Below are 27737 nucleotides of genomic sequence, written 5' to 3' on the forward strand. Positions count from 1 at the left end.
CGTCACCCGGGCTGCCCGTCGACCTTTCACCGAGTTTCCGCCTCGCTCAGCTGGTGGTGTTTGTGTGAAGAGGAGCCGTCGTCAAAATAACACAGGTAGCGTTTCCTCGCTTCTTTTCCCTTTGTAGCGCTGTAATGCACAATAAAGCCGCGATGGGCTGGGTTGGTCTGGTAACTACGTTAGCTGGTTAAAGTTAGCTCGGCTACCGACCTGTAACTTAGCCTGAAGTGAACTTGTGAAAGGCGACACGAAGTAATGAGGCAGGTGTTCCTGGTTAGCACGTCATGCGGGTTCATGTGCAGTTTCCCCTATAATGTATTCATGCACCATTTTATTAACATATTGACCTAAAATATCAGGAACATTCAGCAGTTTCTGGATAGGAACACATGCGCCTGGTTTCCTGCCTTTTTAACATTATAGTCCTTGGGTATTATGATGAGAGATGGCTGCTTAAACTTGGGATTGGTCTGAAGTCATATTTAGGTTCACATGGTTCAATGTGTAATATTTGGAGTAGTTTATTAGCAGAAGTGTAATATAGTGTTTATAAATATGTTTTCATTAGCCTGAAAATGCCAACTGTTCATTAGAATGAGCCTTTTAAATCTGCACAGCGAGCAGGTCTCCTTTCACAGAGGCAGCCATGTTGTGCTGCCATGTTTCTACAGGGTTTGGACAGACCAAACACTGGCTCTAGACAGAGAAAACAAGATGAAGAAAACATTATAGATATGGAATGAAATCAGATAAAGAGTTTATGTACATCATTTACCTGATTTTGTTGATGGGAGTGTGTTTTTTCATATTACCTGGTGGTAAGTAATCATCTACCAAACAGCTAATCAATACTACCAGTCAAGAGTTTTAACACAGCATTCGATGAGAAAGTCTCCAGCCTTTTGACTGGTAGTGTGAGTTGCTCTTCTTCCACCAGGTTCCTGAACCTTTGTCATCACATTACATTATGAAACAGCTCAACAAATCTCTGTGACAAATGGCTCATGCACATTAACATAATATTTCTTGAGTACTGCCCTGACTTTATTGTGCAGCATGTTGTGACAGGTCATTTATTTGACGAAGATGTTGCATCGCTTCATGTACAGGACCCTGGGATGTGTAGAATATTTTACATTTTTAGCAAAAAGATGCCAGATTGTGCTCAAGCTGTTTCCTAAATCATCAATTTTTTTTGGACTGTCGGTGGAACAAAACAATTATATCACTTTGAGCTCATAATATATATTTTAATTCGTGGATTATGCTATCTAACGTTGACTCGTGATATATTCAGTTTAATTATCAGACAATACATTTATAAACAATTGTGCCATAAGTATATTTAGGATGGTTAATGTTGGTAACTTAGTAAGTTTAGTTTATTATCCTCACCTTGTTTAACACATGAAAGGTGAAAGTGCTGTATCTTTCCCTTTTTTCTTCTTTTTTCATTTTTATTGTTTCTTTTTCTCCTTAACTACAGAATTACTGGCTCTTTTTGACCTGGTGATATAATTGCCTGGAGAGAACTGTTCAGAAATGTGGATGAGTACATTGGCACGCTTTGCCCTGCCTGCCCTGCAGAGGAGCACGTCTGCCATGGTCTGCCAGTCACTGAGGGCTTGTCGTACACCAGGGCTACTACCCTCTTGTCTAACTTCAGTGCAGCTTCGTGGGCAGCATACACTGGGGTCGGCCTCCCGCCCCGTGGCTCGCCATTCAGTGAGGCATGTCCGGGCTCTGGATGAGGAGAGGCTGATAGAGGTGGAGTGGGAGGATGGAGGCCACAGTCTGTATCCATTTACCTGGCTGAGAGACAACTGCCAGTGTCCCCTGTGCACGCTGCAGTCGGCCCAGGCCCGGAAACTGCTGATGGCTGATCTTGATATCCACGCAGGAGTCGACATTGTTGAGGTCACCAATGACAACAAGGTACTGTAGGTGCTGCCGCTTCCTGACTTTTGTTTTCAGTGTTTAAATACAGATGGGATTTTCTACAACAAGCGGTTGAGATGAATGTTTACAGTATTACCCAGAATTGCTGTGTAAATGTCCAATAAATTTTATAGAGCCTACATCTTAGTTTAACGTTTACTTCCTCCGCACAGTTTTACAATTCCACTGGGTGGTACTAACAGACATTTAGGGCACATTAACTTTCCCATTCACTTTTTGATAAGTGGATAAGTTAGAAAACAATCTTGGCTTTTGTTGAAAAACTAAACCCTGTCTGCCATCTGAGTGCTTCTGCTGCTTGTTCTTTCTGTAAAAATAGTGCTGCACCAATCTCAGATAAAACAGTGAAGTTAATGTAATAAAACACTGTTTTAACAAAAATCCAAGTGCAAAATTTCCCAGGCACTTATCAGTCTAAGCAGTGTGGCATCCCATCTTTTATCACTGGGCATCCATAGATTTGTCTTGTTTGAAATTCTGGTGTTGTGTATCGACACTTCGTCGCCCACAGCAAGAGCAAATGTAAATAACAGGATGAAATGGTAAAGTTCATTCATGAAGTTCCCTTAGCAACCATCCAACCTAGTTACCAATACATCACATCAGCTCTGCAGAAATTACCTGGTTGAGTAGTTGAGCAGTAGCAAATTAAACTGTAGCTGTTTTGATAATTAGTTGGTTGAATTTTCAAGCTAATATTGTGACACTGCCACATAGGGTGTTGTTTTTCTGTATGTATTAAGCTCATCCATATATAGAGATGTTTAATGAATGAAACCCTTGCAAGGTGAACCATCTCTAGGGAGTGCTTATTTTTATTGTTTATAAAAGCCTCAATACTGTGAAATGGACATTTATGCTGTTGATTTGCAAAACGAATTAACTAAATAAGAGCAGTGGTTCTTTAAGAGTCTGCCTGGGAGGAAAAGGGGTGGGGCTACTGTGGCTTCCACCTGGAAGCAGGAAGTGAGAAAAAAAAAAACAAAAGGAAGAAAATTTTGGGAGAGAAGAGGAATCGTGGAGGGTGTTTGGGAAGTTTTTGGGAAGATCTTAAAGTCCCATCAAGAAACCTGGGAAGACTTCCCATCAAAAGTGCACTTTCTACCAGGGTGTAAAAGGATTTTAAAAAGGGAACTCTTTGCTGTGGACCTTACTGTGAGACAAGACTTGCCTCACTGGTGAGATCCATTGGGCTTTTTCTTTTTTGCAATACATTGTAGAGGACTGTTTTTTAAATGTTTTACTTTTTTTGTTGGGGGGGCTTTAAACTGGTGTGTTGGAAATGTTTGTATGTGGTGATCACAGTGACACAATATAACTGTTACGCCTTATTTGCTGTTGTAGGTGGTGAGGCCTTGGGCTGTAGAAAATGCTTTTACTGACATTAACACACATTTTTCTAATGCTTCACAGTCCAAACAATTCATTTGTTAATCAGGAAAATAATCATCAGATTAATCGGTTATGAGAACAATTGTTAGGTGCAGCCCTTTATCAGATTACACTACACTGCCCACACAGACACTGGGAGAACTTGCAAACTCCACACAGAAAGGCCCCAAGGTTGAAACTTCTTGCTGTGAAGCCTCAGTGTTAAGTGCTGTGGTCTTATACAATCTAATCGACATTAAAAAGCACATCATTATTCTGACCTTTAAAGGAATCACGTGTTTTAGAGGATTTTGTCTGACATGCAAAATGGCTATAAACGGACTACTTTCACATGACAGCGCTGCCAAGATACTGAATGTTGTTTGCTTTTGCTGATTAATGGTTCAATGTGAAATATTTTGAGCGATCTAAATAGAACATAGTATTTATAAATATGTTGCATTTTCTTAATCTTAGAATGAGCCATTGAAATCTTTATAGGGAGCAGGTCTCCTTTCATGGAGACAGCCATGTTGGGCCATTATGTTTCTACAATAGCCCAGAACAGACAAACCAAACACTAAAGGCTCTAAACAGGGAATTGCGTTTTGTTTTAAAGGTGATGGGCACCGTACCCTCTATTCACATATCTATGGGTGGGGTGGGGTATGACAGGTGCTCAAAAGGTTGCATTCTGTGATCTTTCACATTTTATGCATTGCACCTTTAATGTTTCAGTGTTTCTTGTAATGTATCCTGTACCACATGGATATAGTGGATAGCCTAAGGCTTCTAAGCTTAACCTTTTAAAGGGATGGTTGAAAAATTAGGAACTCAGCTGGGCTCAATATGCTTTTGGTCTTTCAACAGGTGTCGGTTGTGTGGCCCGACCAGCACAGTAGTGTGTTTGACTCAGAGTGGCTGAAGAAACGCTGTTTCTCTCCTGCTGCCAGACAAGCACTGCAAGAAGAGCTTTTCCTCAACGGTGAGTCGAGTGTTACTTGTCATTTTAATTTTATTGTAGAACTTTGTATTTCAGAACTTTTTTGTCATAAATTGGCACTAGGGATCACTGCCTTTAAGGTTTTTCCATGAGACCATGTCAGTTCGCTTTAGCCAAGCGTGTATCCAATACAGCATCACAGCTGGAGATTGCCACACTGCTCCGTGTTTATAAACAGGCCTCAGTTATATATTATTTTTCTAAACATTGAATTTGTGTTGATCAGATTGTCCTTAATCAATCAGTCCTTACATCATGTAAAATGAAAAACAGTTCAACAGCAGCACAAATTACAGTCTCCAAACACTGAAACAGTTAAAACAAAAACTGATTATCAGCTTCACGAACAGAGGATTTATTGCAGGACTGTTTTATTAGAGTCACTTAGTTTTAACTAGGTGTACCTAAAAAGTGGCCACTGAGTGTATGTTTTTATATATATATAAATAACAGGCCCAGTGAACCTTGTCATGGATACCACCTTCTATTCTGTGACCCTCTACCATATGAATGTCAAGTTTTACATTGAATCCACATGTTTGGCTTTAACAATAAAATCCCAAAATATATACTAATTTCTCAGACCAACATCCAAAAGCTGTGTGTTAAATCCAAGTATCCCATTCTGGTTCTCAGTACTCTGACAGATATCGACATTGTAAATAATTGTGTAGTTTCTTGCATAACATTTAATTCCTGTTCTTAGTTCATTATGAGTGTAAGATTTTCTGGTTTGGCAGAATGGCAGAGTATTAGAGAGCAACGTAGTCATTTTGATATTCCACTGTATGATCTATGTTTTCTGGTATCTATACCTATTCTTAGGTAAAGAAAGGGTATATTAAGGTTACTTAGCTAAAGTGAATTTCACCCTGACATTAGTGTAAAATGACGAAGTGTAGTTTGTGATTTTGTTCTGTGTTTTTTGTGTCACTCATAGTTTCAGGCGTTGTTTTCATTATCTCATCTATTAATTGGTGTGTTTTTGTCGGATGTATGTTTTCCAAAAGATTCTGCAGACGACAGTAAGCCTTACCTCTAAAGGACATAAAAATTGTCTAAATTAGGTTTGTTAGCCAATTAATTGTCAAGGAGAGGCATCGTACAAATAAGCAGCCTGCATTTTGGTTTTAAAGATAATAGGTAAAGTGGATTTGAGTGTGTGTGTGTGAGTGAACAAAGTGCGTGTTCACCTCCATTATGTAATTAAGCAGCAGCTCTGTGATGTGTGTGTAGCTGTTAAATTAAAATGACTCTTACGCTGTTAAACTTTTCTGGATGAAAAAAAAAAAGTGCCCATGATTTAGACTCTTCTTCCCACGTATTTATTTCTCAGTAACATGAAAGTGTGTTTAAGGAAGGAGGTTTTTCTAAAGACTGGAAAGAGAAGTCATTTTACAGCACATTTACAATGGCCCAGTGTGCTTTACAGTCTGCCAGACAGCAGAGGAGAAAGTTCAGCTGTGGAACAAGGTAGCAGCACTTCATTGAAGGGGGGTTGGGGGCTGAACTGTAGTCGGTTTGTGTACACACACGTGGTCCTGAAGGACCCACAGGGCTGAGCGGCTCCTGCTCTGTTCCAGACTGATTAAGGTTATGTGTGTGTGTGTGTGTGTGTGTGTGTGTGTGTGTCTCTGTCTCATTTCATGTGGAAATGTAAACAGATCTCCCTCATAGCAATTTACAGACATTTTGTAGTGTAGATCTTTTCAACTACTCTCAGCTCAGTGCCAGGAGCACTTCTTGAAGACACTGCTGAGCTCATACACCAAAGCACAATAAAAGATGACATGTGGACACACACACACACACACACACACACACACACACTCACACACTCACACACTCTCTTTCTCTTTGTCTCTGTCTCTGTCTCACTCTCTCTCTGTCTCTCTCTCTCTCTGTCTCTCTCTCGCTCTCTCTCTGTCTCTCGCTCTCTCTGTCTCTCTCTCTCTCTCTCTGTCTCTCGCTCTCTCTGTCTCTCGCTCTCTCTCTGTCTCTCGCTCTCTGTTTCTCGCTCTCTCTCTCTGTCTGTCTGTCTCTGTCTCTCTCTCTCCCTCTCTCCCTCTCTCCCTCTCTCCCTCTCTCCCTCTCTCTCTCTCTCTCTGGGTTTAATTATTTCCTCCTGAGTGGCAGCCTGAAATTCCTTGCACCAAAAAATACTGGAAAGGTCTACACTCTCAAAAGATAGATGATGAGCAGCATTCACCGCCTACATGATGTTACCTCACTGAAGTATAGTCCACAGTTTGAATTTGTTTCTTTTGTCATGCAGTGCATCTAGATTTTACAGGCCCAGGTCTGCCTGTTAAAGTGTTCTCAACAGTGAAAGCGTAGCGCACTCAGGACACAGTGAGGTCAATATGATAATTGGAGCTCTGGGGATATTATTCAGCCAGTGCTATACCTTCTTTGTTCATGTCTGAAGTAATGTTTTTTTCTTCTGCTTTTACCGTTTCTATGGAGTTGTGCAACTCAAACCACAGTATGTAGTCCAGCAGCAGCTCTTTTTGGAGCAAGACATGGAACTAATACTATTCAAGGGTAAATTTTAAATGAAACGTAATATCTGTGTTTGGTGCAGTCCAAAATATAGGATTCTTCTAGTGTTTTATGTTTCTCACACATTTTAGAACAGTTTTGTATGAAGAAGACAAATGATCAGGTTAATTTTAGGATGCAGTTGAGCAAATTCCTGTTTTTATCATTCTCAAATAGTAAATTCTGCCATTAAATGGATTTCCACACACCATTAATCTCCATTCAGTTCTTCATGTAGGTCTTTATTTTCTACCATGTGTATTGGGTGCACATGTGATTTGTCAGCATCTTTACTTCATTGTTGTCGCACATTGATTTCAGAAAAAAATGAATAGACGTGCATTACGTGCATTACAGTATGTGAATGCTGACAACTGTATAAATGTTCTCGTTTATACAGATGTGAGAGTCTCATTCAGACTCCCTTCTACCTCTGCCATATGGAAAAATGATTTAGTGAGGGTCAAGAAAAGATCTGCATGTTCTAAGCAAACACTCTCACTGTTGTCAGTGTTTCCGTCCTTGGGAATGAACAAACCCCTGAACCTGAAGGTACATGTAACCAGGAATTTAAACTCTGCCTCGTGTCTGAGAGCTCTCGCAGACATTTTCATTCTAAAGCATTATCTTCCGATGTATAATTGTTATTGTTTGGACTCTTGCAATCAGCTTTTTTAATTTTACCAGCATCGCATGTGATTGTGACACATTTGGTAGTTCACTGTGCCGGAAAAACAGTAAATCAAAGGCCGTTGCTGATCCCATGACTTTTCCTCAAATGATACCACATGTTGACATTTGTGCTTCAGAGTGAAATGTCATAACATCAGAGGAACGACAATGCAATTCTGTGCCGACATCCGTGTTCTTTGTAAAAACAGATGACATGCTGACTTTTCATCTAATGCGATCATTGGGCCAGAATTGGAATTTGTGCAATGTTTATCTAAGAGTTTGGTTTTCATTACATCCAATAATGTATACTGTACTGTACCGTGTTTCCCCAGACGAACGTCTTCATGGACCACCTGGTACTGGTAATGTTGAAATAGGCAGCAAACCGGCAGGTTGCCAAACATATGCGTTATCATCAGACTTCTTCGTCACATCTTACATCTCATTCATACATGTGTTCAGGACCTTTGCAGTTCTCACGTGTCTTTTTCTTGCTGGCATGTGCACGTGAAACCTTTTCACATCTCTTGATGGACAGTTATGAGGCTGAATTGCTACCAGGAGCACCAAAGGCTTGTGTCAGTCACATCCTTATCTGCAATGGCTCTGTCCTTTCACTGATAAATCTGTCAGTGATTTGTTCCAACACATGCCAGATGCCTTTTACATTTGAGCCATATCGTCATCTCAGGCCTCTCATTTTGCGCTTGTCATGTTTATATAGTTGGTTTACTGCTCACGACTAATTGTCAGTGTCACTGGTATTTAAAAGATGGCAAAAGCAAAAATATACCTAAACACATGGCTCTTAGATTTGTTTTAGTACTTATCCAACAACTCACTTGATGTTTTGACGATGTAGTCAAATCTTCTTTCCATGATCTCTTCTTCTCTTAATCCGTTGAACTTTTTGAATTGCTTTGAGCAGAGCATAAAGGCATGTCCTTTTTGTGGCAACTTGAGTCATTTGCTGTGATCACTCAGAATAACCGCGTACCAGTTGTACTAATGGAAGTAAGCACCAGTCGTTGGCTTCTCTTTCTCAGACTGTATTTTGGATATGTGGAGTTGAGAAATATAAGAGCTTGTTTGTTCAGTTAATTACTAATTTAAAATTTTAGTAATGGATTGAAAGCAGAGTTGACAAACTGCAGGTTTGTCTGAAAAATTGGGTATTACTACTCAACCTAAACATAGAAAATATGAGCTCTGTATTTCTGATTAAATTGATATATAGTCTTAATAAGGATTATTGTCTTCTTACTGTCTTAACATTTGCATATCCTTTGACTCAAAGGCTCAATGTGTAATATTTTAGGGCAGGAATTGAATAGTGTTCATAAATGTTGTGGAAGATAATTCGGCAACACAGCGTACATTTTATTCAGCTAACTGATTTCAGCACATGGCCTCCATCAGGGTTTTTTAAATTTTTTTTTTTTTTTAAGAATGAGTAATGCCACATACTCACCACAACATGGCTGACACTTAAACTATTATCCCATGAGGACTAGACACACATGTGGTGTCCCAGTTGAGGACCTAAAGACTCAGACACCTTTATTTGTGGACTGAATATTTCAGAATAGGCCTATCACATTTCAAAGTCTCATCCCATAATTGATATATCCTTTGCCGTCCTTTGGCCAGAATCCATTGTTGTCAGCCATAAGAAGTGAAATATCACAGCTCAAACTGTAAACTAGAGGGAAATTTAAGGCGATTTCCAGGTAGTATCATCGCATTTGGGAAATGGGTATAGATTTAGCCTCGTCCTCTATCTTTTATTGAGCGCAGTCACATAGTTAGAACACAGCTGTAAATGGCCAATTTTATTTTTAAATAAAAGCTCGCAACACAAGAAAAACCCAATCAATGCATGAACACAAAAAGTGACAAAATATCTATTCATATCTGTATCTATCTGTATCTAACTTATCTGTGTCTTACACATTTTGTGTAAATGTTCTGAAATTTATTGTAGGAACATTTTTTGAGTGACAAAAAACAGTGATGACACTAAAGATGTAATGAGATGTCTCAACAGCTGTTGTCATTATTATAGCTTCCCAGGCCTGCCAAAACATCCCTAGTTACTGTTTGCAGCCAAAATGTGAACAATTTCAAACCTTAAACTGTGGATTGTCTGTCAGAAAATCCCCTGCGCATCACCATATCTCAAATATCTGGTCTTAATCTAGCAATAGATCTGCTAGAAGACGGCTGTCAAAAATCTGACAAAGGCCATACATGCCCTACATACACGGTGGAAAATATTTCCCAGCAGTGTATACTTGAAGTGTAATTGTTCATCAGAGTTGATCTACAGCTTCTGGTGCAGATGAAAATGTCGGACGTTGAGCACTTTGCGTCAGAATCCTTAGTTTAAGTCGATCAGTATTAAGTTTAAATTGTGACATTATCATAAACTTCCTCACTGATGTGTGTGACGCTCTCCTAAACAGACTTGAGTTTGGATTTTTCTTCATTAAGTCTGTTACTCAGCCAAGTAGCAGCAGATTTGTCAGTTCCCTTTCTGGCTGATGTCTCTTCTTTGCCGTCTGGTCTGAATTTAGCCCTCTGTGTCGTCGCCTCTCTGTTGAGAGGAAAGATCCTGGAAACATAGCTCTGGGGGTCCAGCAATGGAAAAACTTGTATGGTCTTCCAGGCCTGACCCTCACTTTACACATCATTTACAGTTTTTGCAGACAGATTTTCCAAACATGTGATCTCATACAGATGGACATGCTGTGTTATCAGCCTGAAAGGAATTTGAGGAATCCAAGTTGTAAGCCACAACTTAAGTGTTTTCATTTGTCCAAATAAGCCTTTTATCATTGTGCTGCATCAATTTACACTCAGGAACTTAGTGTCAGAAATAATAGGGGTTATCCTAAACCTTGTACTTATCATGTGTTACATGATTTACAACAATATGTTTTTACTGTTTTAGTTCATTTCTTCATGGCATCATTTGGGTTAAATCCTTTTTTATTGCTTTTTTTTTTTTTTTTTTAGTTACCACCTTTACATCATGTGGATTGCTTGGTGATTGGATATCTATTTTGTTTTATTTTATTGGCAAACCAGACCTCTCACTAATTGACAAACTGCCACAAGGCTCAGTAGAATTTATGAACCTAAACTTGATAATGGATAAGGAGTTGAATTTGGATTAGTGTGCTTGGAGAGCCTGCAGCTCTTCAGCAAGAAAACACTGCTAACTCTGTCTCCACCAAAGTGGGAATGCAACGTTTGGCTTCCCTGCTTACCCTGTCATTCAGGTCTGCTTCATAAATAAAGGTTGGTTTGTCAAATTAGTGGGGAGTAGTGTGAGGTTTTTGCAGCACAGCATACATTACGTACGCTGTGGGGGGAAAAAAAACACACTAACAAACATACATGTTAATTATTAGCTGGAAACTGTTCACAATATAAATCATTTTATTAGAGCCTCCTTTGCCTGTTTTGACCTTTTCTTACAAGTAAAGCTTGGCCAGCTTCTTTAGTTACTTCAGTGTTTTGTTGAAACAATGAAGGTCTTAAAATTAACTTTTTGTGGCAAATACTGTTTTGACCTGTAATGGAAAATAAATGCACTTCTTATAATAAATAGCAAACATGCTGCCAGATATGATGTTAGTTAAGCAGCAATATCACATTTATGAAGTATTCAGCACTTTGTACAGTATAAGCTGCTTCGACAGCAATTACATCTTGAAATGTTTTGTGAGTGTCACCAAGCTTTGTACACCTGGATTTAGGGGGACTAATCCTATTTTTCATGGCAGATCCTCTCAAATTCCATCAGATTGGATACAAAGCATCTCTGGGCTGCCATGTTCAGGTCTCCCCACAAATGTTCTGTGGGATTGAAGTGTGACCTTTGACTAGGACACTCAAGGACTGAGCTGCTTCAGTGTTGTGGGGATGGAACTAGTGAGATTATGAGTAATACAGGTTGTTCTGCAGACATAGTGTTGAGTTCTGTCCAAATTTTTGTCTCCTCGGACCAGAAAATATTTTTCCTTATGCTTTGACTTGTGTAAATGCAAACTCTGTGTAGTCCCTCATATGCCTTGTGTTCCACTTAGCTACTGTGCCATAAAGACCTGATTGATGGAGTGCTGCTGAGATGATCGTCCTTCCACTTCTAAGCTATCTTAAAGCGACCACTGGGTTCTTGGTCACTTCTGTGTCCAAAGTCCTTCTTCCTGGGTAGCTCAGTTTGGCCACACAGCCAACTCTAGGAAGGCCCTGGTGGTACCAAACATCTTCCATTTCATGAGTATTGAGGTGCTCATTGTTTCTGGGAACCCAAAGAGCTTTAGAAATCAGTGTTTCTGCGACCATTCATTTGGTGGAGCTGCCAACCTCGCTAAGGCCACATCCCGCCCCCCCAAAAGAAAGACACAGAGCCTGCGTTATTCATATGCATTTTACTCCCCTGTAACAGTAATGCTATACTAACTGTAATACATCTTATAGGATTACTTAGTTTTATGTGAAAAAATGTGTATGTAGAAAGTTAATCAACTTCAAATTTAATCAAGAAACTCATAACTAAAGTAGCTGCAGCTGTAAAATAGATAGTGCTTCACTGAGAGTCGCGGTAGAGTAGTAGTATAAATGTATAGAACACATATGAAACTGAAAGACTCAGGAAAGAAAGAACAAGTACATCAGGGCAGTACTTCGTGACATTTCACCACTGGCTTTATTGATACTGAGACATCATTAAGATAAATTAGTATCCAAGAGTGTGATATCAGTTTGCATCTGAAATAAGGCAATCATTTTATTTTAGAGAAATCTGTAACATGTGCTTTTAGTAAACAGTAACACAGATCATTTTAAATCCCCCCTTTTTTTTCTAAAAACTTTGTTTATGCCCTTCTGGCTCTGTGCCCTCAGCGCCACATTCCACAGACGGCCCATTGAATTGAGCCGATATGAGCTCTGCGATAAAACTTGACCAAGTCAAAACAAATGCTGTGGATAACGGCAGTGATTCGAGCAGGGCTTTGAAGGCACTCCCAGCTGCAGAGGAAAGTGACACAGCTCTCCGAGCTTAAACAGAGCACAGTGATGGTGGAGCCAAACTGCCATGAGCTGCCTGACAGCCACAGGAGCCGTGGCTTCAGGTTTCCTCATCTGGAAAAGCCACTGTAGCAGACCATGACCAAGAGGGAAGCAGGGGAGGGGATTATGCACATATACTATCTTGTCAGGCTGTCAGTGGTGTCCCTTCAAGCACATGCCAGTACAGTCCTTCCTGTGAAATACCCAGTGATTTTACACAAACGAGCACACAGCCAAAACTTAAGGCTGTCTCAGTCTGAAGCTCCTTTCTGTTGTTTTTTTAAGCACACAAATACTTAAAATAAACACACTTGCTAATTTCGACACAGTATCTATCAACCACTGCTGGAAACTATGCACGAGTGAGCTGGGCTGATTTCAGATTTGGCTCTGTGGACACGGGCCTTTCCAGAAGAAAAAAAGACAACTGTGATAAATTTGCCTCTGGTGGATACGAGTGTTGAGCTTTGCACACCGGTACGACTCAGAACACTGTGCACCCAGCTTGATTTGGACCTTACAGTACAATCAAGGGTTTGGCTCTGCAAAACAGTTAACACTCATCCGCATTCTTGACTTTACTTTTGCTTTCTACATTTTTCATTTCAGTTTTTTTCTTTTTAGTGCCTTAACAGCACAGTCTCAAGACATTAATCACCACAGTCCCTGATTAGCCTGTTTTTCAGTATCCCTGTCCTTTAGTTGAGGCAGCTCGTTTCCAATAGTTTTTATACTTTAAAAGGATCAGATAACTACTTGCAACTGAAAGTTGTAATAATGAAACCACAGGTAATTATCACCTGGCTCTACAGTTCATCTCAGCAGTACAGAGATTTATAGGATCTTTCAACGAACTCTTTTGGTTTTCTGGCCCACATCTTTACCACTTTGGTTTACTCTCACTCGTGCCAGTTGTGGCTACAGCAGCAAGATGTTTTTAGCAAAAAAAAAAAAAAAAAAAAAAAAAAAATCTAAAAATTGAATGTGGACTATCTGCCCAGTACAAACACATGTAGATATAGTAGAGCAGGTTCTGATTAAGGACAAAACAGACCCAGTGAATGTTTAAATTCACATTGGACAGGCAGACACAAACATGATGCAACAACAACATTTTATTGGCACAGGAAACATGCTGTGAAAACAACACTGACATACTGTATTAACATACTAAAAACTTGATATGATTAGCTTGTTATCAAACAATTGTTTATGTGTACAAGAAGCAGTTATAGAGAAATACGATTATTGGGTTCGAGCATGAATATCTGGATGCTGATGAATGCAATAGTAATGAATTTTGGGGAAAAAAAATACATTTTTTGAGACATTTATTTTGTATATTGTGGAAAAGCGGAGCTAATGTTTGTGACACCAGTGTTTGTGTTTGTGCCTGTGTGCCACATGCTTTGCTTTTGTTTCTGGCAGGAGATTGGAGCAGATGTCAGCAACAAAACAAAGCAAAGTCAGTGTTTCTTATGGATCAAGAGGTTTTAGTATGGGGGCAGTATTTTCCATTACTAATCCATGTTTCTTCTCTGCCTGTGGCGATAAACACACAAAACAAACACTTAATATTTCTATGGATATTTTGCAGTGACGGTTATAGAGGTTGTCTATCTGTGGCCTTTGCTCTACAATGTAAAACCACATCTGTGCTTTTGCACCTGTCAATGTGCCTTTTTTTATCATTAAATCATTATTTATCATCATTTTATTTATCATTAATTGTTAGATTATTATTAAGAATAAGAGAAATGAAAAGTAGCTGCTGCTCTGCATCTTTAAACACCAGAGGATCATGGAGAGCAGCAAGGAGACACAATGCTTTCGTCAGTAATAATCGTCAATGCTCACGTTACTTTAGTCAACCTGAAGTGTGTTCATTGACTCCGTTTCACTGTAGTAGTTACTGAAAGGCAGTCACTGAAGAAGAAAGAAGAGAACGACACTTTGTGCCCCCTACCTTACTGAAAGGAACTACTTTGTTAGCTTAGCATTTCTTAGCATGTTTTCTTTTTTTTGGATGTTTGAGGGTTTGTTTTACAAAGAGAAAGATCAGTCATATATGGCAAAACCACCTACACACCTTGTCTGTTTTATTCTTTGGAAAGATGCTGAGTAGAGCTTTATAAGACCATTTGGTAAATAGCAAAGTAATAAATCCAATTAGTGCTGTTAAACGATTTGATTCCACATTGAGTCCAGGGTGCCTGAGATGGAAATTGGACTTCCTGCATGCTAATATTTTTTTACTGACTAATGTGTTTGCATTCTTCTAGTTTTGATTTTTGGTCTTTGGCTGTTAATTGCATTGTTCATGTTCACCAACTAGTCAATAACTCAGCTTGTCTGCTGTTCAGGTTTTATAGCTTTATTGCTGAAAACAGCTTCCTAGTCCAGATGACAACAGTGTGGGTGTACAGCTGAACGGTGCAGTTGTTGGCTGTAAAACCATCAGACGGTGCTAAGAGAAACGGTGGAATTGGGTGAAAACTTTACATGTGGTCATTTTCTCCATTACTATCACTGTTGAATTTTCAAATGATCGGTAATATGAACATTAGTGACTTCCATAACATCTAGTCATTTCTACATAATAGCATCAATTGGAGCTAAGTGGGTGTAGATAATGGATGGATGAAGTAACAGCTGTCTACAGTTTGAACTCCATGTGTATTGATGAAACCATAGTTTCTTCTAAGTTGAATGGCCTTATATTCCAGAGTATTTAAGAATTATGTCACTAACATCATCACATGCACATTAGTTCAGGCAATTGTAAAATTATGTCAAGCTCTCAAGCTCTGTTATCAATTCCACATGCATAGATACAGATGCTTCCGAAAGTATTCACACACCCCCACCTCCCACACGTTCCGCTGTGCTGCTTGTTTCCTTTCCTAAACACATTTACAAAGCAGGAAATCTGCAAAAAGCCCACTGTTCGCACGCTGTTGCACTAGAGTGAATATCAGGTGTGAGATTGATGGAAATCTTGAGCCAAACAGGACTGACATGATGCCCTGTGACTCAGTTCTTTGATGTAATATTGTATAATTTGATTTGATTTGGACAATGTTTGCCATTCCTTTCTGTTTCATACCGTCACTCTGATTGAATTTTGTGTTCTTGCTCTGCTACTGACAAGGCAGCTATAAATTTTGAGAACATTGACTTGCACATCATTTCATTTTGACAAGGTGAACTTTTAAAAAATAAGTTAAAGGTTTAGGATGAGTCACATCTGTTTGCAGATGAACTTTAGTGTTGTGCCGCACGTAGATACTCTAGTGACATTTACCGTATTTTCTGGACTATAAGTCACACTTTTTTTTACTCTTCTGGCTTGTCCTACGACTTATATGTGTATATTTACAGTGATTTTTGTCAAGTAGTCAGTGTCGGCATTCAGACAACCTGAAAGAGGAGGAGGAGACGCCGTTTCATCTCCCCCCACCCTGATGTTGGTGCAGTTGTTTAATATTACTGGACACGGATGTATGAATTTCCTAATGCACCTCTGCTTGTTGTTCTTCATAGGCTAATTTAGACTATAATTAGTATAATTAGAAATGTGACTTACACACCAAAGTGACTTATATATGTTTTTTTTCTGTTCAACAAGGCTGTTTTTGCGACTTAGACTCTGGTGCAACTTATAGTCCAGAAAATACGGAAGATATTGAATGCCAAATATTAAAGTATCATAATTTAAATGTACATATGTACCAAAAAAAGAAGTAATATGAATTAGGCAGATTGTTCAGTCTCACTTTTTATTATGAATTAAAATACAGGATTATGCAGCATTTTATGGTCAAGGTACTTACTTAAAACTATATCCTGCATTTTACAATTTTTTTTATTATTTTAATTAACGTTTTATTTTGAAAAGGAACATAATTCCAGTGGAGTAAAGAGCACAGATATTTCCCTGTGAGTAGAATTACAGGGAATACACTATGTAAACTAGTATATAGTGTCTCTGTACTGTACTGTATTCAGGTGCATTACTTGAATGAAGTCCACTACTGACTCTCTGATTTTAATCTGCAGCGGTCCAGGTGACAAAGGCCCTTATTTGTTCTTTAATTTGCCACCAGTGTGAGAATTTCCTTGTGATCCTTAGTCTTTGCAGTTAAAAACAAGCACATGTGAGGGACTGATGACATGATTAGAAGGCAGATATTCATGCAGATTTCTCATTTTCTTTTGTCCGACCCAGGCGCCGCAGCGTGAACTTACATGACAGCAGCAGGCGTGATCATTTTTCTAAATGAGATTCGGGCTGAACTGGAGCCAGAGCTGCACAGTTGATATACATTTCACACTGTAACCACCACTGTAGCTTCTTCGTCACCCTTTAACCACAGAGCTGAAAAACCGCAGTGCCTGTACGAGACATGCAGGTCCAGTTTCACAGGAGTAAGTGTAACGTTCGGGTTTGACCTTTGCCCGGGTCTCTCATTCTCAGCCTCTGTTGCTCTCCGCCCACCTGACATGTTTTAACAAACAGGGTTTCTGACCCTTTGAACTGTGCAGCCAGAAACTGATTGTGTGTGACAACAACCTTGTAGGGGTCGTGGAAGTCCTGATGATCATTGTGTTTGTGCCTGATGTACACATCACAGTGCTGTGTACCCTTCTGCCTGGAGGCACTGGAACTCCACAGCACAGGTTTAAGTCTCTTTGTTGCTGTGAATCTTCATAGGCTGCAGAGTTTTAGACACTTCAGCTGATGCTAAATAATGTGCAGGGATGAGGAAGCTCACCCTGTGTCCCTCACCTGTGAGCTTCAGCCTTGTAATCTTTTTGCGATGCAGCCATTTACTGAGTACTGAAAAGAGATGAGAGTCAGAGCCACAAACATCACACAGGTACACAGCCTCCTCCGTTAAACACAGCTCCTTCTCACGCAGATGTACTTAACAGTTGTTTCTGTGGAAGTCACTGAAGAGAGACTGCATGGAAAAAGGAGTCGAGCCAGCTGGGTGGAGAGCAGTGGGAGGATTTTTTTTTTTTCCACTTCTGTCTGTCTGACGAGTACATGCTGATTGTCTCAGGGAGCTATTTATCTTTAAGTCTGCAGATTTTTGCACACGATGGCGAGCTGCAGCATATATGGATGAGATGGTTCTGATAAGCAGGGAATCAATAATAAACTTCATTTTTATAACAAACATATATATATATATTTTTTTTTACTTTCATCTAATATTAGGAACTTTTAAAATATTTTTTAAAATAAGTTTTACTAACTGTACCTGAGAATTGCAGCTACACACTGATCATGGGTTTTATTTGATTGAAAGTGTGTGTTGCTGGCATGATTTCTTTTACCAATGGCACACCAGAGAGCATTTTCCACACGTTATTCAGCTTTTCTTACGCCACCATGGAAAATCATGTATCTTAGCGGTTATGCCTGTGTGTTGATGCAGCTCATCCCTGCTGCTCACAGGGACGGTTTAGGTCCATTTTTATCTGTTGAACCAAACAATAGGTGAATGTCAGTCCAGGCGTCTTTGGTGCAAATATTGTGAGTCTTGATTAATTCAGCCTTACAGTAGCGTCCAATGGCTGTCTATGGAAAAAAAACTGCCAACATCCTCTGCCACCCATCAAGATTTGTTTGTTTGAATGTGCGTTTGAAAAGTAGATGGAGGTTTTTACTGCACAAGCTAACACAGGTTTATAGAAAACAAGCAAGAAGATAAAAATGAAAGTAACATCTGATAAAGCTGCGATGATACAGACCAGTTCTGTTCTGGTCATAGCATTTTGTTTGTTTGTTTAACGGAGCTGCCACGGGACAGGACAAAGACACACTGTGTCGAGTGGAAAAGCTTCATGTTGGCTCACTGCAGACATTTCTTGTCAAACAAAAAACAAAACAAAACAAAAACGAAACCACAGTGTGTATGTAAATCTCTGCTGCAATAAAATGACATTTCTCCCATGTCCTTGTTCTCATTTCAGAGCGTTATTACTGGGACTCCACACTGCGTGTTCCCACAGCCAACTACCAGGAAGTCCTGCATGACGATAAGGCCGCACTGGCTTGGCTCCTGGCCCTGCGTCGTGTTGGCATCGTCTACCTGACTGGGGCTCCGGCGGAGCAAGGCCAAGTGGCCAGACTCGCTGAGAGGATTGGTTATCTCAGGCTGACATTCTACGGGTAAGATTGTGTGACATTCATTCATTTTGCTCAAGTCATTGCAGCCAAGCCACTGTTTAATAATTGGACTCTCCACAAAATGTTGAATTTTCCACTGATCATAATTTATTTGAAGCAGAGCCTGGGGAGTGTTATTAGTAAAAGTTACATACAAAAGACCTTTTGTTTACATCCCTTTTCCAGAGAAGCAAAAAGGCAGACCGATGTCTTGATGACGGATTGTCACAACATTCATCTTTAGGAAAATGTGTCCATAGTCAATTGTCTGTAGCTTTAATTCATTTTGGATCCATGGAGAAGCTGAGAGAGTGTCTGTTGGACCTTTCAACATACCAGAGTTCATTTTGACTTATTGCACTGCTGATTACTTGAGCACGGAGATGGAGGAAAACAACCTAAAAACATTCCAAGTTTTTTAAGCCAGACGAATTACCTGGTGCACTCAGTCAGAACAGAGGTTTGGAGCGTAAATCTTTTCCACTGCCAGTGGATGAGCTCATACTGCTGGAAGTAAAGAGACTGCAGACTAAAGCTGAAGGCCTGCCATTAGAGAAACTACACTGTTTTACGAGTTGGGCATCCAAACAAGGCATGCAAACAGAAGAGGGAAGATAACTTTACCTCATTAGTGCTTGGCTCCTGTTGCATCTCAATGAAGTATCTACTTCAGAGCCTACAGTCTAAGCATTGCTGTGAAAGGATCTCTGCAGAGTTTCTCTCATCCTTTTTTTTATATGCAGCCTTATTGTCACTGCTGATCTTCTAAAACCAAAGTTCAAGAAATTAACACAGTGTTTATCAATGGATCTTTTTTCCTCAGACACACATGGCAGGTCCAGGACAAAAACATGGCAAACAATGTGGCCTACACTTCAGGAAAGCTCAGTCAGCACACGGACTATCCCGCTTTGCACTTCGCACCTGGAGTGAGTGAAATTTAATTTACATGTTCTATTTAAAGTTTTACAGAGCACTAAAGAGAGATGGTGTCACTTATATCCTGCTTTTATAAGTTTGTTTCAGTTGTTGGCTTTTTTTTGTTGTTGTTGTTGTTGTTGTTGTTGTTGTTGTTGTAAAAGGAGCATTTGTGCTGCATGTGTGTTGGGCTGTTTTAGGTGCAGTTTCTGCACTGCATCAACCAGGCCATGGAAGGAGGGGAGAGTGAAGTGGTGGATGGCTTTCACATGGCGGAGCAGCTGCAGAGAGAAGACCCAGAGGCATTCAAAACACTCACCTCGCTCCTCGTGGACTTCACCGACACAGGGACGGACTACTGTGACTTCATGCTGCAATCCAAGAAATGCATCATCGAGTAAGTGGAGATTGATGTTATTTTCCATAAGTCACGTATATACACACAATCACAATCTTTGTGAGGTAAAAATTCTGTCATATTGTAGTACAGTGAGTGAGTTTTGGTTTGTGCGATATGAAAAGGGACACTGCCATCTGCTGTTCAGAGTTATTATAACTCTGTTAACTCTATATGGCCCCTAGAGAAAAGTGTTATGGCTGTATATTAGTACACATTGTGTTAGACTGAAAAGTTCAGCAGCCACATTTAGGCCTAATGTTCATCCATTCACATTCTGTTCAGACATATATACATAAAAAACTGATGAGATCTGTAGAAAAGCTGATTTTTATTAATAATAAATAGATAAAGACCTTTAACATTTCTTTCAGAATTGATAAATCTATTGATTGTGTTGATCAGAAAAAAAAAACAGACATTTGAAGACACCACTAAAGGCTTTGGCATCAGTTTTCATATTATCTGAACTTTTTATATGTACAGTATACTGTACCAACAGAGATTAAACCAGATGACTTTTTCATTGGACTTCTGCTAGTGAGTGGTTATTTTTTCTGTTGATCACTTAATCAGCTCAACTCTTAAAACTCCTTTCTCCGATCAGTGTCGATGCCGAGGGCCGAGTTGCGAGGATAAACTACAACAACGCCACCAGAGATTCAGTGTTGGACCTCCCCTTACACCAGGTTCAGCCATTCTACAGAGCGCTGAAGGCCTTTGTGGATATTATGAACCGACCAGAGAACATTGTCACCTACAAAATGGAGCCAGGTGAGTGTGCACAAGTATAAGAATATGTAAAATCACGTTTCTGTGCCCAGAGTTTTGAATCGGGTAATAAAATATACTGATAGTTATGTAATGAAAATAAGACAGAAGAAAGGAAAAGAAAAATGTAGCAATGTCAAAATGATCCACACAGGCTTTTGGTAAATGGATCATGAACAGGTACATCGATGTACAAAAACATCAAGGTCACCATGACATCGGAGGGTGTCAGTGTCATCTCTGTCACAATAGACCTAATCATATGACCTAAGTCTGTTATAACCCTCTCTAAATAACATTAAGTGACAGAGATGAGGTAAAGCCATTGTATTTGAAATTAAGGACATTGAATAGTATCAGGATGGTAGGAGACAGCATTTCAACAGCACTACCCATATTTCAGGGCTCGATGCTGGAAAGCATCCATCCTGATGGCATGTCCTTGAAGTCGAATACAGGGATCAGTATACACTTATTTCTTATAACCACGTCTCAAGGAAAATGTGTTTACAGGGAATGTGTAAGGACATAGCTCAAGTCCCTAAAAGCATTCAGTTCAGAAGATATTACAGCATCTTGAATTTAATTTTAAAAAGCCCTTTTTTTTTTCTATGGGATTATGGGCTGTCATGAGACATTTTCCATTTATAAACTACAAGTAACGCTGATGATACAGTGGGCTGCAGGAGGATTTTCACTCCTTTTTGTAGTTTCAATCTGAGCCATCAGACTTGCAGCAAACACTGTTGATACAGGAAGCTCACCAAGGTAAAATAGGCACTTAGGTGGACATTGAAAAGCAGCTTAACGTTGGTGATTTTTAATAATTATGGAGTGAGTGAATAACCCGAAATGGAGCGTCTGTGAAGGAGAATCCAAAGGAATGCTAAGAGATTCCCAGCCTGAAGGATTTAAGGATACAAGTTTCAGTACATCTGTAAGAACCAGAGAGGACCACAGTGGGTGAGCTGGAGGATGAGTAAGGCCGGAAACCATCTCTGAGCCTGCACATGGTCCAAGCTGTTCATCCCAGCAGTGAAATCCAGACTGTGTGGATCAGGTGACCTAGAGCATGTCAGACAGCTCAATGGCAAATATTTGATGGACATGAATCTATGATGCTTGAAACAACAGGTAAAGGTGAGACTGTCGACGGGGACAACGAAGATGACGCCTGTGTGGAAAGACTCGACACCGAGGGAGAGAAGTAGCTGAAACATCTGCTTTAAGAGCAGGGCAAGAGGGAGAAGTCGGACTCTTACCTGCGGAGCACCTTCCAAGACCCAGACGCACAGTGTGAACAGAGAGACTGTGATGCCCTCAGCACTCCTATAGAGCCAAAAGAAGGTTTTTAACCCCAAGAGCCTTTCTGTTCCTTTCAGATCAAGAAAACCACAACTTGAACAGCTCCTGGTCTGAATGGCAGCACCTATGACATCTGCAAACACAGCCCATGCTTTGTCAGCAGCTCTGCAGAGTTCTTAAGGCCGTCTGGAGTAGAAGTGGCTATGCAGTGGCAGTGCGCTAATGGAGTGAGCACTCCCAAAGAAGAAAAATATGAGGACATCAGCCACTTGCAAAGCGAGTACTGAAGGGGAGATTTTCTGAGAAGTAATTACATCGGCACCTCCTTTCAAAAGAGTCCTGGGTTTGGAGCAGCACCTGAGGGAAGTGTGGCAGAACAAGGAAGATCCAGTTTTCAGAAAGAGGAGTCATCATGAATCCATCACAGACCTCATTATGGATGATTATAACGTGTTTGAGTAGGTCAGTAACATCAAGTGGGTCAGACTGGAGATTGATATTATTATAGTCTTCAACCTGGGAATGATCACGTTGCTGAAATCTGCAGAGCTAGATTGTCAGGCTTCTGTTATTTATATAAACCTGTATGAGGCTCAGCTTTACTTTTTGCCACCTGCTAGCAGCAGTTTGTGTTGTTGTAACCTTTGACCTTTGAATTAGACAAATGGCAAAATGTAACTCTTAAAATCAGAGGAAATACACCACAGAACTAATTTTTTTCTGGGGGTTTGTGTGATTTCAGGCGATGTAGTGACCTTCGATAACTGGCGTCTGCTGCATGGACGGAGGAGCTACATCAGCAGGCCAGACAAGCCGAGACACTTGGAAGGAGCCTACCTGGACTGGGATGAAGTCATGTCTCGCCTCCGGATACTCCGCAAGTTGGTCTGTGGCGACATGTGAGTTAACATTTAAACAGGCACCTTTCACAGCCTTTGGAGAGAATCTTAACAGTGTCTGGAGGCTAAAAATGCGTGTTAGGCCACATGTGGCTTTTCAAACACTGATGAGACAGAAGGCAAAGGTAGTGAAATATCAGGACAAACGTAAATCTCTGACTGTGAGGTAGTCGAGAATCAAATCATAACTGGAATAGTTACTTAGGATGCTTTTGTTTTGAGCGAGACTAGTTTAAATATTGATAGCAACTTTTCAGACATGCAATAGTGCAACGCTGCAATGCAAAGACTAAGGAACCACCTTACATTGACATTTTAAGGTGGTTTTGGATTGATTAGTCATAGTGACTAGTGACAGATAAGTGTATGTAACTACAAGGTTTTTTACATTGTCCAGGGTTTTTCACATGATGAGAATGTGATTTTAAAAGTGTCATTCCCAGTAAAATGTTTGACTTAGCACCTTCTGTCTCTCAAATCACTCCTGGTTTACTATGTGAATGATATTAACAGTAGTTACATCAAGTTTATGCCATACAAGTTTTCTTACCTCCTGCTATATTATCTTCCTACCTCTACTGTTTTATCCCGTGCCTACGTAAAAGATGTGATGTCCTGGAGTGTGTCACGTTTGTAAATTTAAAGGGTCAGTTCAACCAAATTACAAGGATATATTTCTTATCTGCTTTATTTTAGTGGCATTATCTGATGAGGCTTGGAGATAGAAATATGTCATCTGTCTAATTAACATCAAATATTTCCAAATTTGGTGATGTTAATTCTTTTGGGAGGGTTAAGTTTTTCTTTTTAGCTTAAATATGTAAAGCACATTCAGTGACATGCTCAATGTGCTGCATCATGTGCAGTTTTTCATTTGCAACCCCCATTAGTGAGATGTGGGAGGCGTTTTCAAAAAAGGGTTTATTGATCAACCCTTTAATGACATTTGTGTAATGTATTTAAACTGATCCTTTAAATATCCACTTAAGGTTTTAATCATGTTTGTTAAACTGTACAATGTGCCCAATGCCAGTTTTTTAACTAGATTGATTCTCCAGCTGCCAGAGATTTGACATTCTCTATGACGACTTCTTCACTACTGTAAAAACAAATAGCATTTTTTCTTCTGCAAGCTTCAAAGCTTTTTGTGGAGCCAAAGAGCCCAGTAAAACCACTACCTGAAACCGAAAAGATCAAAGACAAACTGGATATACTGTCTGTAGTAAAAACGTTAGATCAGACACTCACATAGAAATACTCAGTGATTAGTTCAGCCTGTGGCAGCTGGAGCTGTTGCTTTGTTTGCCTTTGTATTTTGCACATTTAATTTTATCAGGCCTTTGTCTTAAATATTAATTGTAATTAAACCAGTGTAGAGATTCAAAGTACTGTGCAAACTTTTAAAAACTTTTTCACTTAACATTTGCACAAACTGATGAAATAAAACAAATTGAAACAATTGGTGCAATAATTTGTTTAAAAAAAAAAAAAAAAAGACTAAAGAAAAGGCTTCATTCAGGACATCTTTATTATATTGCCAAAGCTGTACATATTCTATAAATACATTTTCAAACACTGGACTACTTACACCTGGCATCTCACTTCTTTTTTATGTCTCGTTACAGCAGCCTCCTAGTACAATGACAGACGAGCTGTAATAATCCAGTTTAAAAAAAATGTCCTTTTAACTTGAGCAGAAAGAACCGTGTCCCGTCCCCAAACTAATTCTCGAGATGCTTATCGCGTTCTGGACTTACGTGTGGCGTTATTAATGCAACAGCGTCTTCTGAGTATCCTGATTTGTTTTCCTTTGCACAATTAAATTACTAAAAATACAAGCACGTCAGAATCAAAATAAGACATCTTCCAGTGACATATAGCTGTACTGAGATATTGCTGATCTGAAGAAACGGTTCACAACGTGACTGCACATGCACACGCAAACCCACACACACACACACACTCGCTGTGAAAGTTAATGGGGCCAACAACAGGACCAGAATCCATACTATCACAGAACAGAAACATTAAGACTCGATGGCCTCAGAGAGCAAATGACCACAGCTGTAGGCTTCAGCATGTCCAAGCAGTAAATCAACAATCACAGAATGGAAAACTGCTGCTGTGAGTTTGGAGGCTGTGGGGGTTTTTTTTTGGGGGTTTTGTTTTTACTCTGTAACGTATTTTTCCTTTCCTTGGCTCCATATTCTTTGAGTAAGTACATAAGCATATTGAATCTCTTTGAATTTTGGACTCAATTGGGCAAAACAAATTACAGTAAGACAGTTTAGATGTTTAACATTTTCTGACATTTGTAACCAAATGCGCAATAATGAAAATAATTACTTTTTACAAGCGGTCACTGCTGTTAATATTGTCTTTAAAATGATTTGAACACCAAGTGGATGAAAATACTTGAATTCTTAATTTATAAATTCAGTGTCGCATTTTCTAATGGCCTGTTTCAGAAATTGACTTCAATTATTCACTATAAATCACTAGATTTTGTCATTAAATGCTGAAAGATGTTTTGTTTTCTCCCCATCTGCAGCTCAGAGAAGCAGCAGCACACAGGTCAATATTTCTAACACAGGCCATCGTAAAACATTTGAGAAAAAAAGAACATTTTAAAGACCAAATAATAAACTGAACATATGGCTTATGCTGCATTCACATACAGTTATAAATTCTACTTGGGAACACTCATCTATTTCAATATTAACAGCAGTGTAAAACCTGATTTGAGCCATGTGGATTTGGTTTTCACTTAATTTCAATTCGGCACACAAAAAGGCACATGCCTCTAGCCACGACGTAACATGAGAAATACGTAGCCACGCCATCATAACTGATTCAGATACACTTGTCCCGGTTGAATGCTCATGGAAAAGGTACTGACAACAACACTGACCACTGTCTCTCCAGCACCTGCTGTGACATCATTTACTTGCCTTAGTGAAAGACAACACAGAGCAACACCGCAGCCACTTTTTTCCATCTGTGACTTGGATTTACCAAAAGACTAACTTTAAACAGTCATGTCACACTTAAGTCATCATGTCCACGTCAATCAATATGTACTAAAGAAAGAAAGAAAAAAAAAAAAACTTACATTCTTCACCCTTTGAAAACCAGTTTAGAAAAAAAACAAAACAAAAACTGGCTCTGGCAATGGCTAACTACGTATTTAGTATTGCACATCTAGCAAATCAACTTTTTCTTCAGAGAAATGTACAGTCAATATATGTATATATTAAATAAATACTATATATAGAAATATATATATATAATATTTATTTTTTTTAATCCTCATAGTAACATGCAATTAATAACAGCAGACCACAGACGAGAAACTTTACAGTAGAACTAGAACAGCAATTCAGCCTGGTGGCCGATCTAGAGCAAGAGAACACTCACATTGTTTTAGGGTTCAAACACCTTGAAGAAGCGTTTTCATGCGGTGCTCTGGTGCAGTATACGGTAGCTTTTTCAGCACGGGACATCCTGCACTACAAGAAGGTCTCTGGATGTTTCACCAGTTTAAACTTGGACAGCCTGGAACTTTACAGTAACCACGTATCACAGAATAACACAGACTGTATGGAGACGCATGGGAGGGGACGGAAGCTACTCTGTAGTGAATGTCAAGGCTGTGCACGGGACCTGCATGCACTGTGTGCCTCGGGGACATCCCTCACATCTCCTGTCGGCAGAGAAACAGCTGCGTCTTGGCATTAGGAACAACAGATGACTTTCACACAGAGGAGAAGAGCTCCAGGAGAGTCTCTTCTACTCAGCTAAGGGGGAAGGCAAACATTGAGCTAGTTGGTGTGAACATTTGGACGACAGCAATGATAGGGTTAGAAGTATTTACACAACATCACAGACTAGACACGTCTACACAACGAGATCTAAAAAGGGTGTTAGGCTTGTATGTACAGGAAGAGAGAGCAGGAACTGTGTGCTTAGAATTAAGTTAGGGATTGTCAGAAGTCTGTGGTTTTAGAGCCAAGATGCCGTTTCAAGTAGAGAGGCACGCTGAGGATGGGGGGAGAAGGGGAGACGGGGAGCTGGGGGAAGGCTCGGGGGTCCAGGGTGTAGACTAGCTAGGAAGGGGCCTTGGCGATAGCATCTTGGGTTTTCCTTCTGCCTCCTTTCCCTTCACTGCCGCCACGTAGGAGAAAAGGCAGAGGACTGAGTAACAGATCTGATGCGCCTGCAGAGGTGAAACAGAACCACAGACGTTATATATCGGTTTATAGTTTAAAAACAACACACGCAACAAACGAGACAAGAAGATCCCATCTTTCTAAATGCTGCGTAAACGCTAGTGTTTATAAAGGTGCTCTGACCGTTACTGACACTAGGAACAGTGTTTTTACAAGCGAGTCCTGTTTCATTTCATTGTGTTCCACTAATCAACAGAAGTGTAGCAATTTGACAAAGGCAGCTATGAGGAAACCATCAATGGAAACAAGGGCAATTTAAGGGACTTTCTGAATGTGATCTAAATAAATGCATTCAACACACGGTGCTCGGCCACAAGAACACACAGGTGAGGATATAAAACCAAATATAAGAATAACTTTGCTTTTGCCTAAACTAAATTTGACACCACAATTTTCTGACTCACTGGTG

At 39.8% G+C, this 27737-nt stretch overlaps 2 protein-coding genes across 7 annotated transcripts in view; one reads left to right on the top strand and one right to left on the bottom strand.

Annotated features, from left to right (window-relative positions):
- On the top strand, positions 1–24462 carry bbox1 (butyrobetaine (gamma), 2-oxoglutarate dioxygenase (gamma-butyrobetaine hydroxylase) 1). The gene is made up of 8 exons (XM_026319605.2): positions 1–95; positions 1487–1935; positions 4201–4315; positions 18614–18812; positions 19633–19738; positions 19928–20124; positions 20732–20898; positions 22943–24462. The coding sequence occupies exons 2-8, from the start codon at positions 1543–1545 to the stop codon at positions 23101–23103; spliced, it is 1338 nt and encodes a 445-aa protein (XP_026175390.1). The 5' UTR covers positions 1–95; positions 1487–1542; the 3' UTR covers positions 23104–24462.
- Positions 24463–24609: 147 nt separating this feature from the next.
- Positions 24610–27737, bottom strand: part of madd (MAP-kinase activating death domain) — a 43523-nt gene continuing 40395 nt past the window's right edge. For all 6 annotated transcript variants that reach the window (XM_026319656.2, XM_026319658.2, XM_026319657.2 and 3 more), the window contains one exon: positions 24610–27315. In XM_026319656.2, coding sequence (XP_026175441.1) covers positions 27202–27315 — 114 coding nt within the window. In that variant the 3' untranslated portion in view covers positions 24610–27201. The remainder of the gene's footprint in view (positions 27316–27737) is intronic.

The sequence above is a fragment of the Mastacembelus armatus genome, chromosome 3, assembly GCF_900324485.2.
Source record: "Mastacembelus armatus chromosome 3, fMasArm1.2, whole genome shotgun sequence".
Taxonomy (NCBI): domain Eukaryota; kingdom Metazoa; phylum Chordata; class Actinopteri; order Synbranchiformes; family Mastacembelidae; genus Mastacembelus; species Mastacembelus armatus.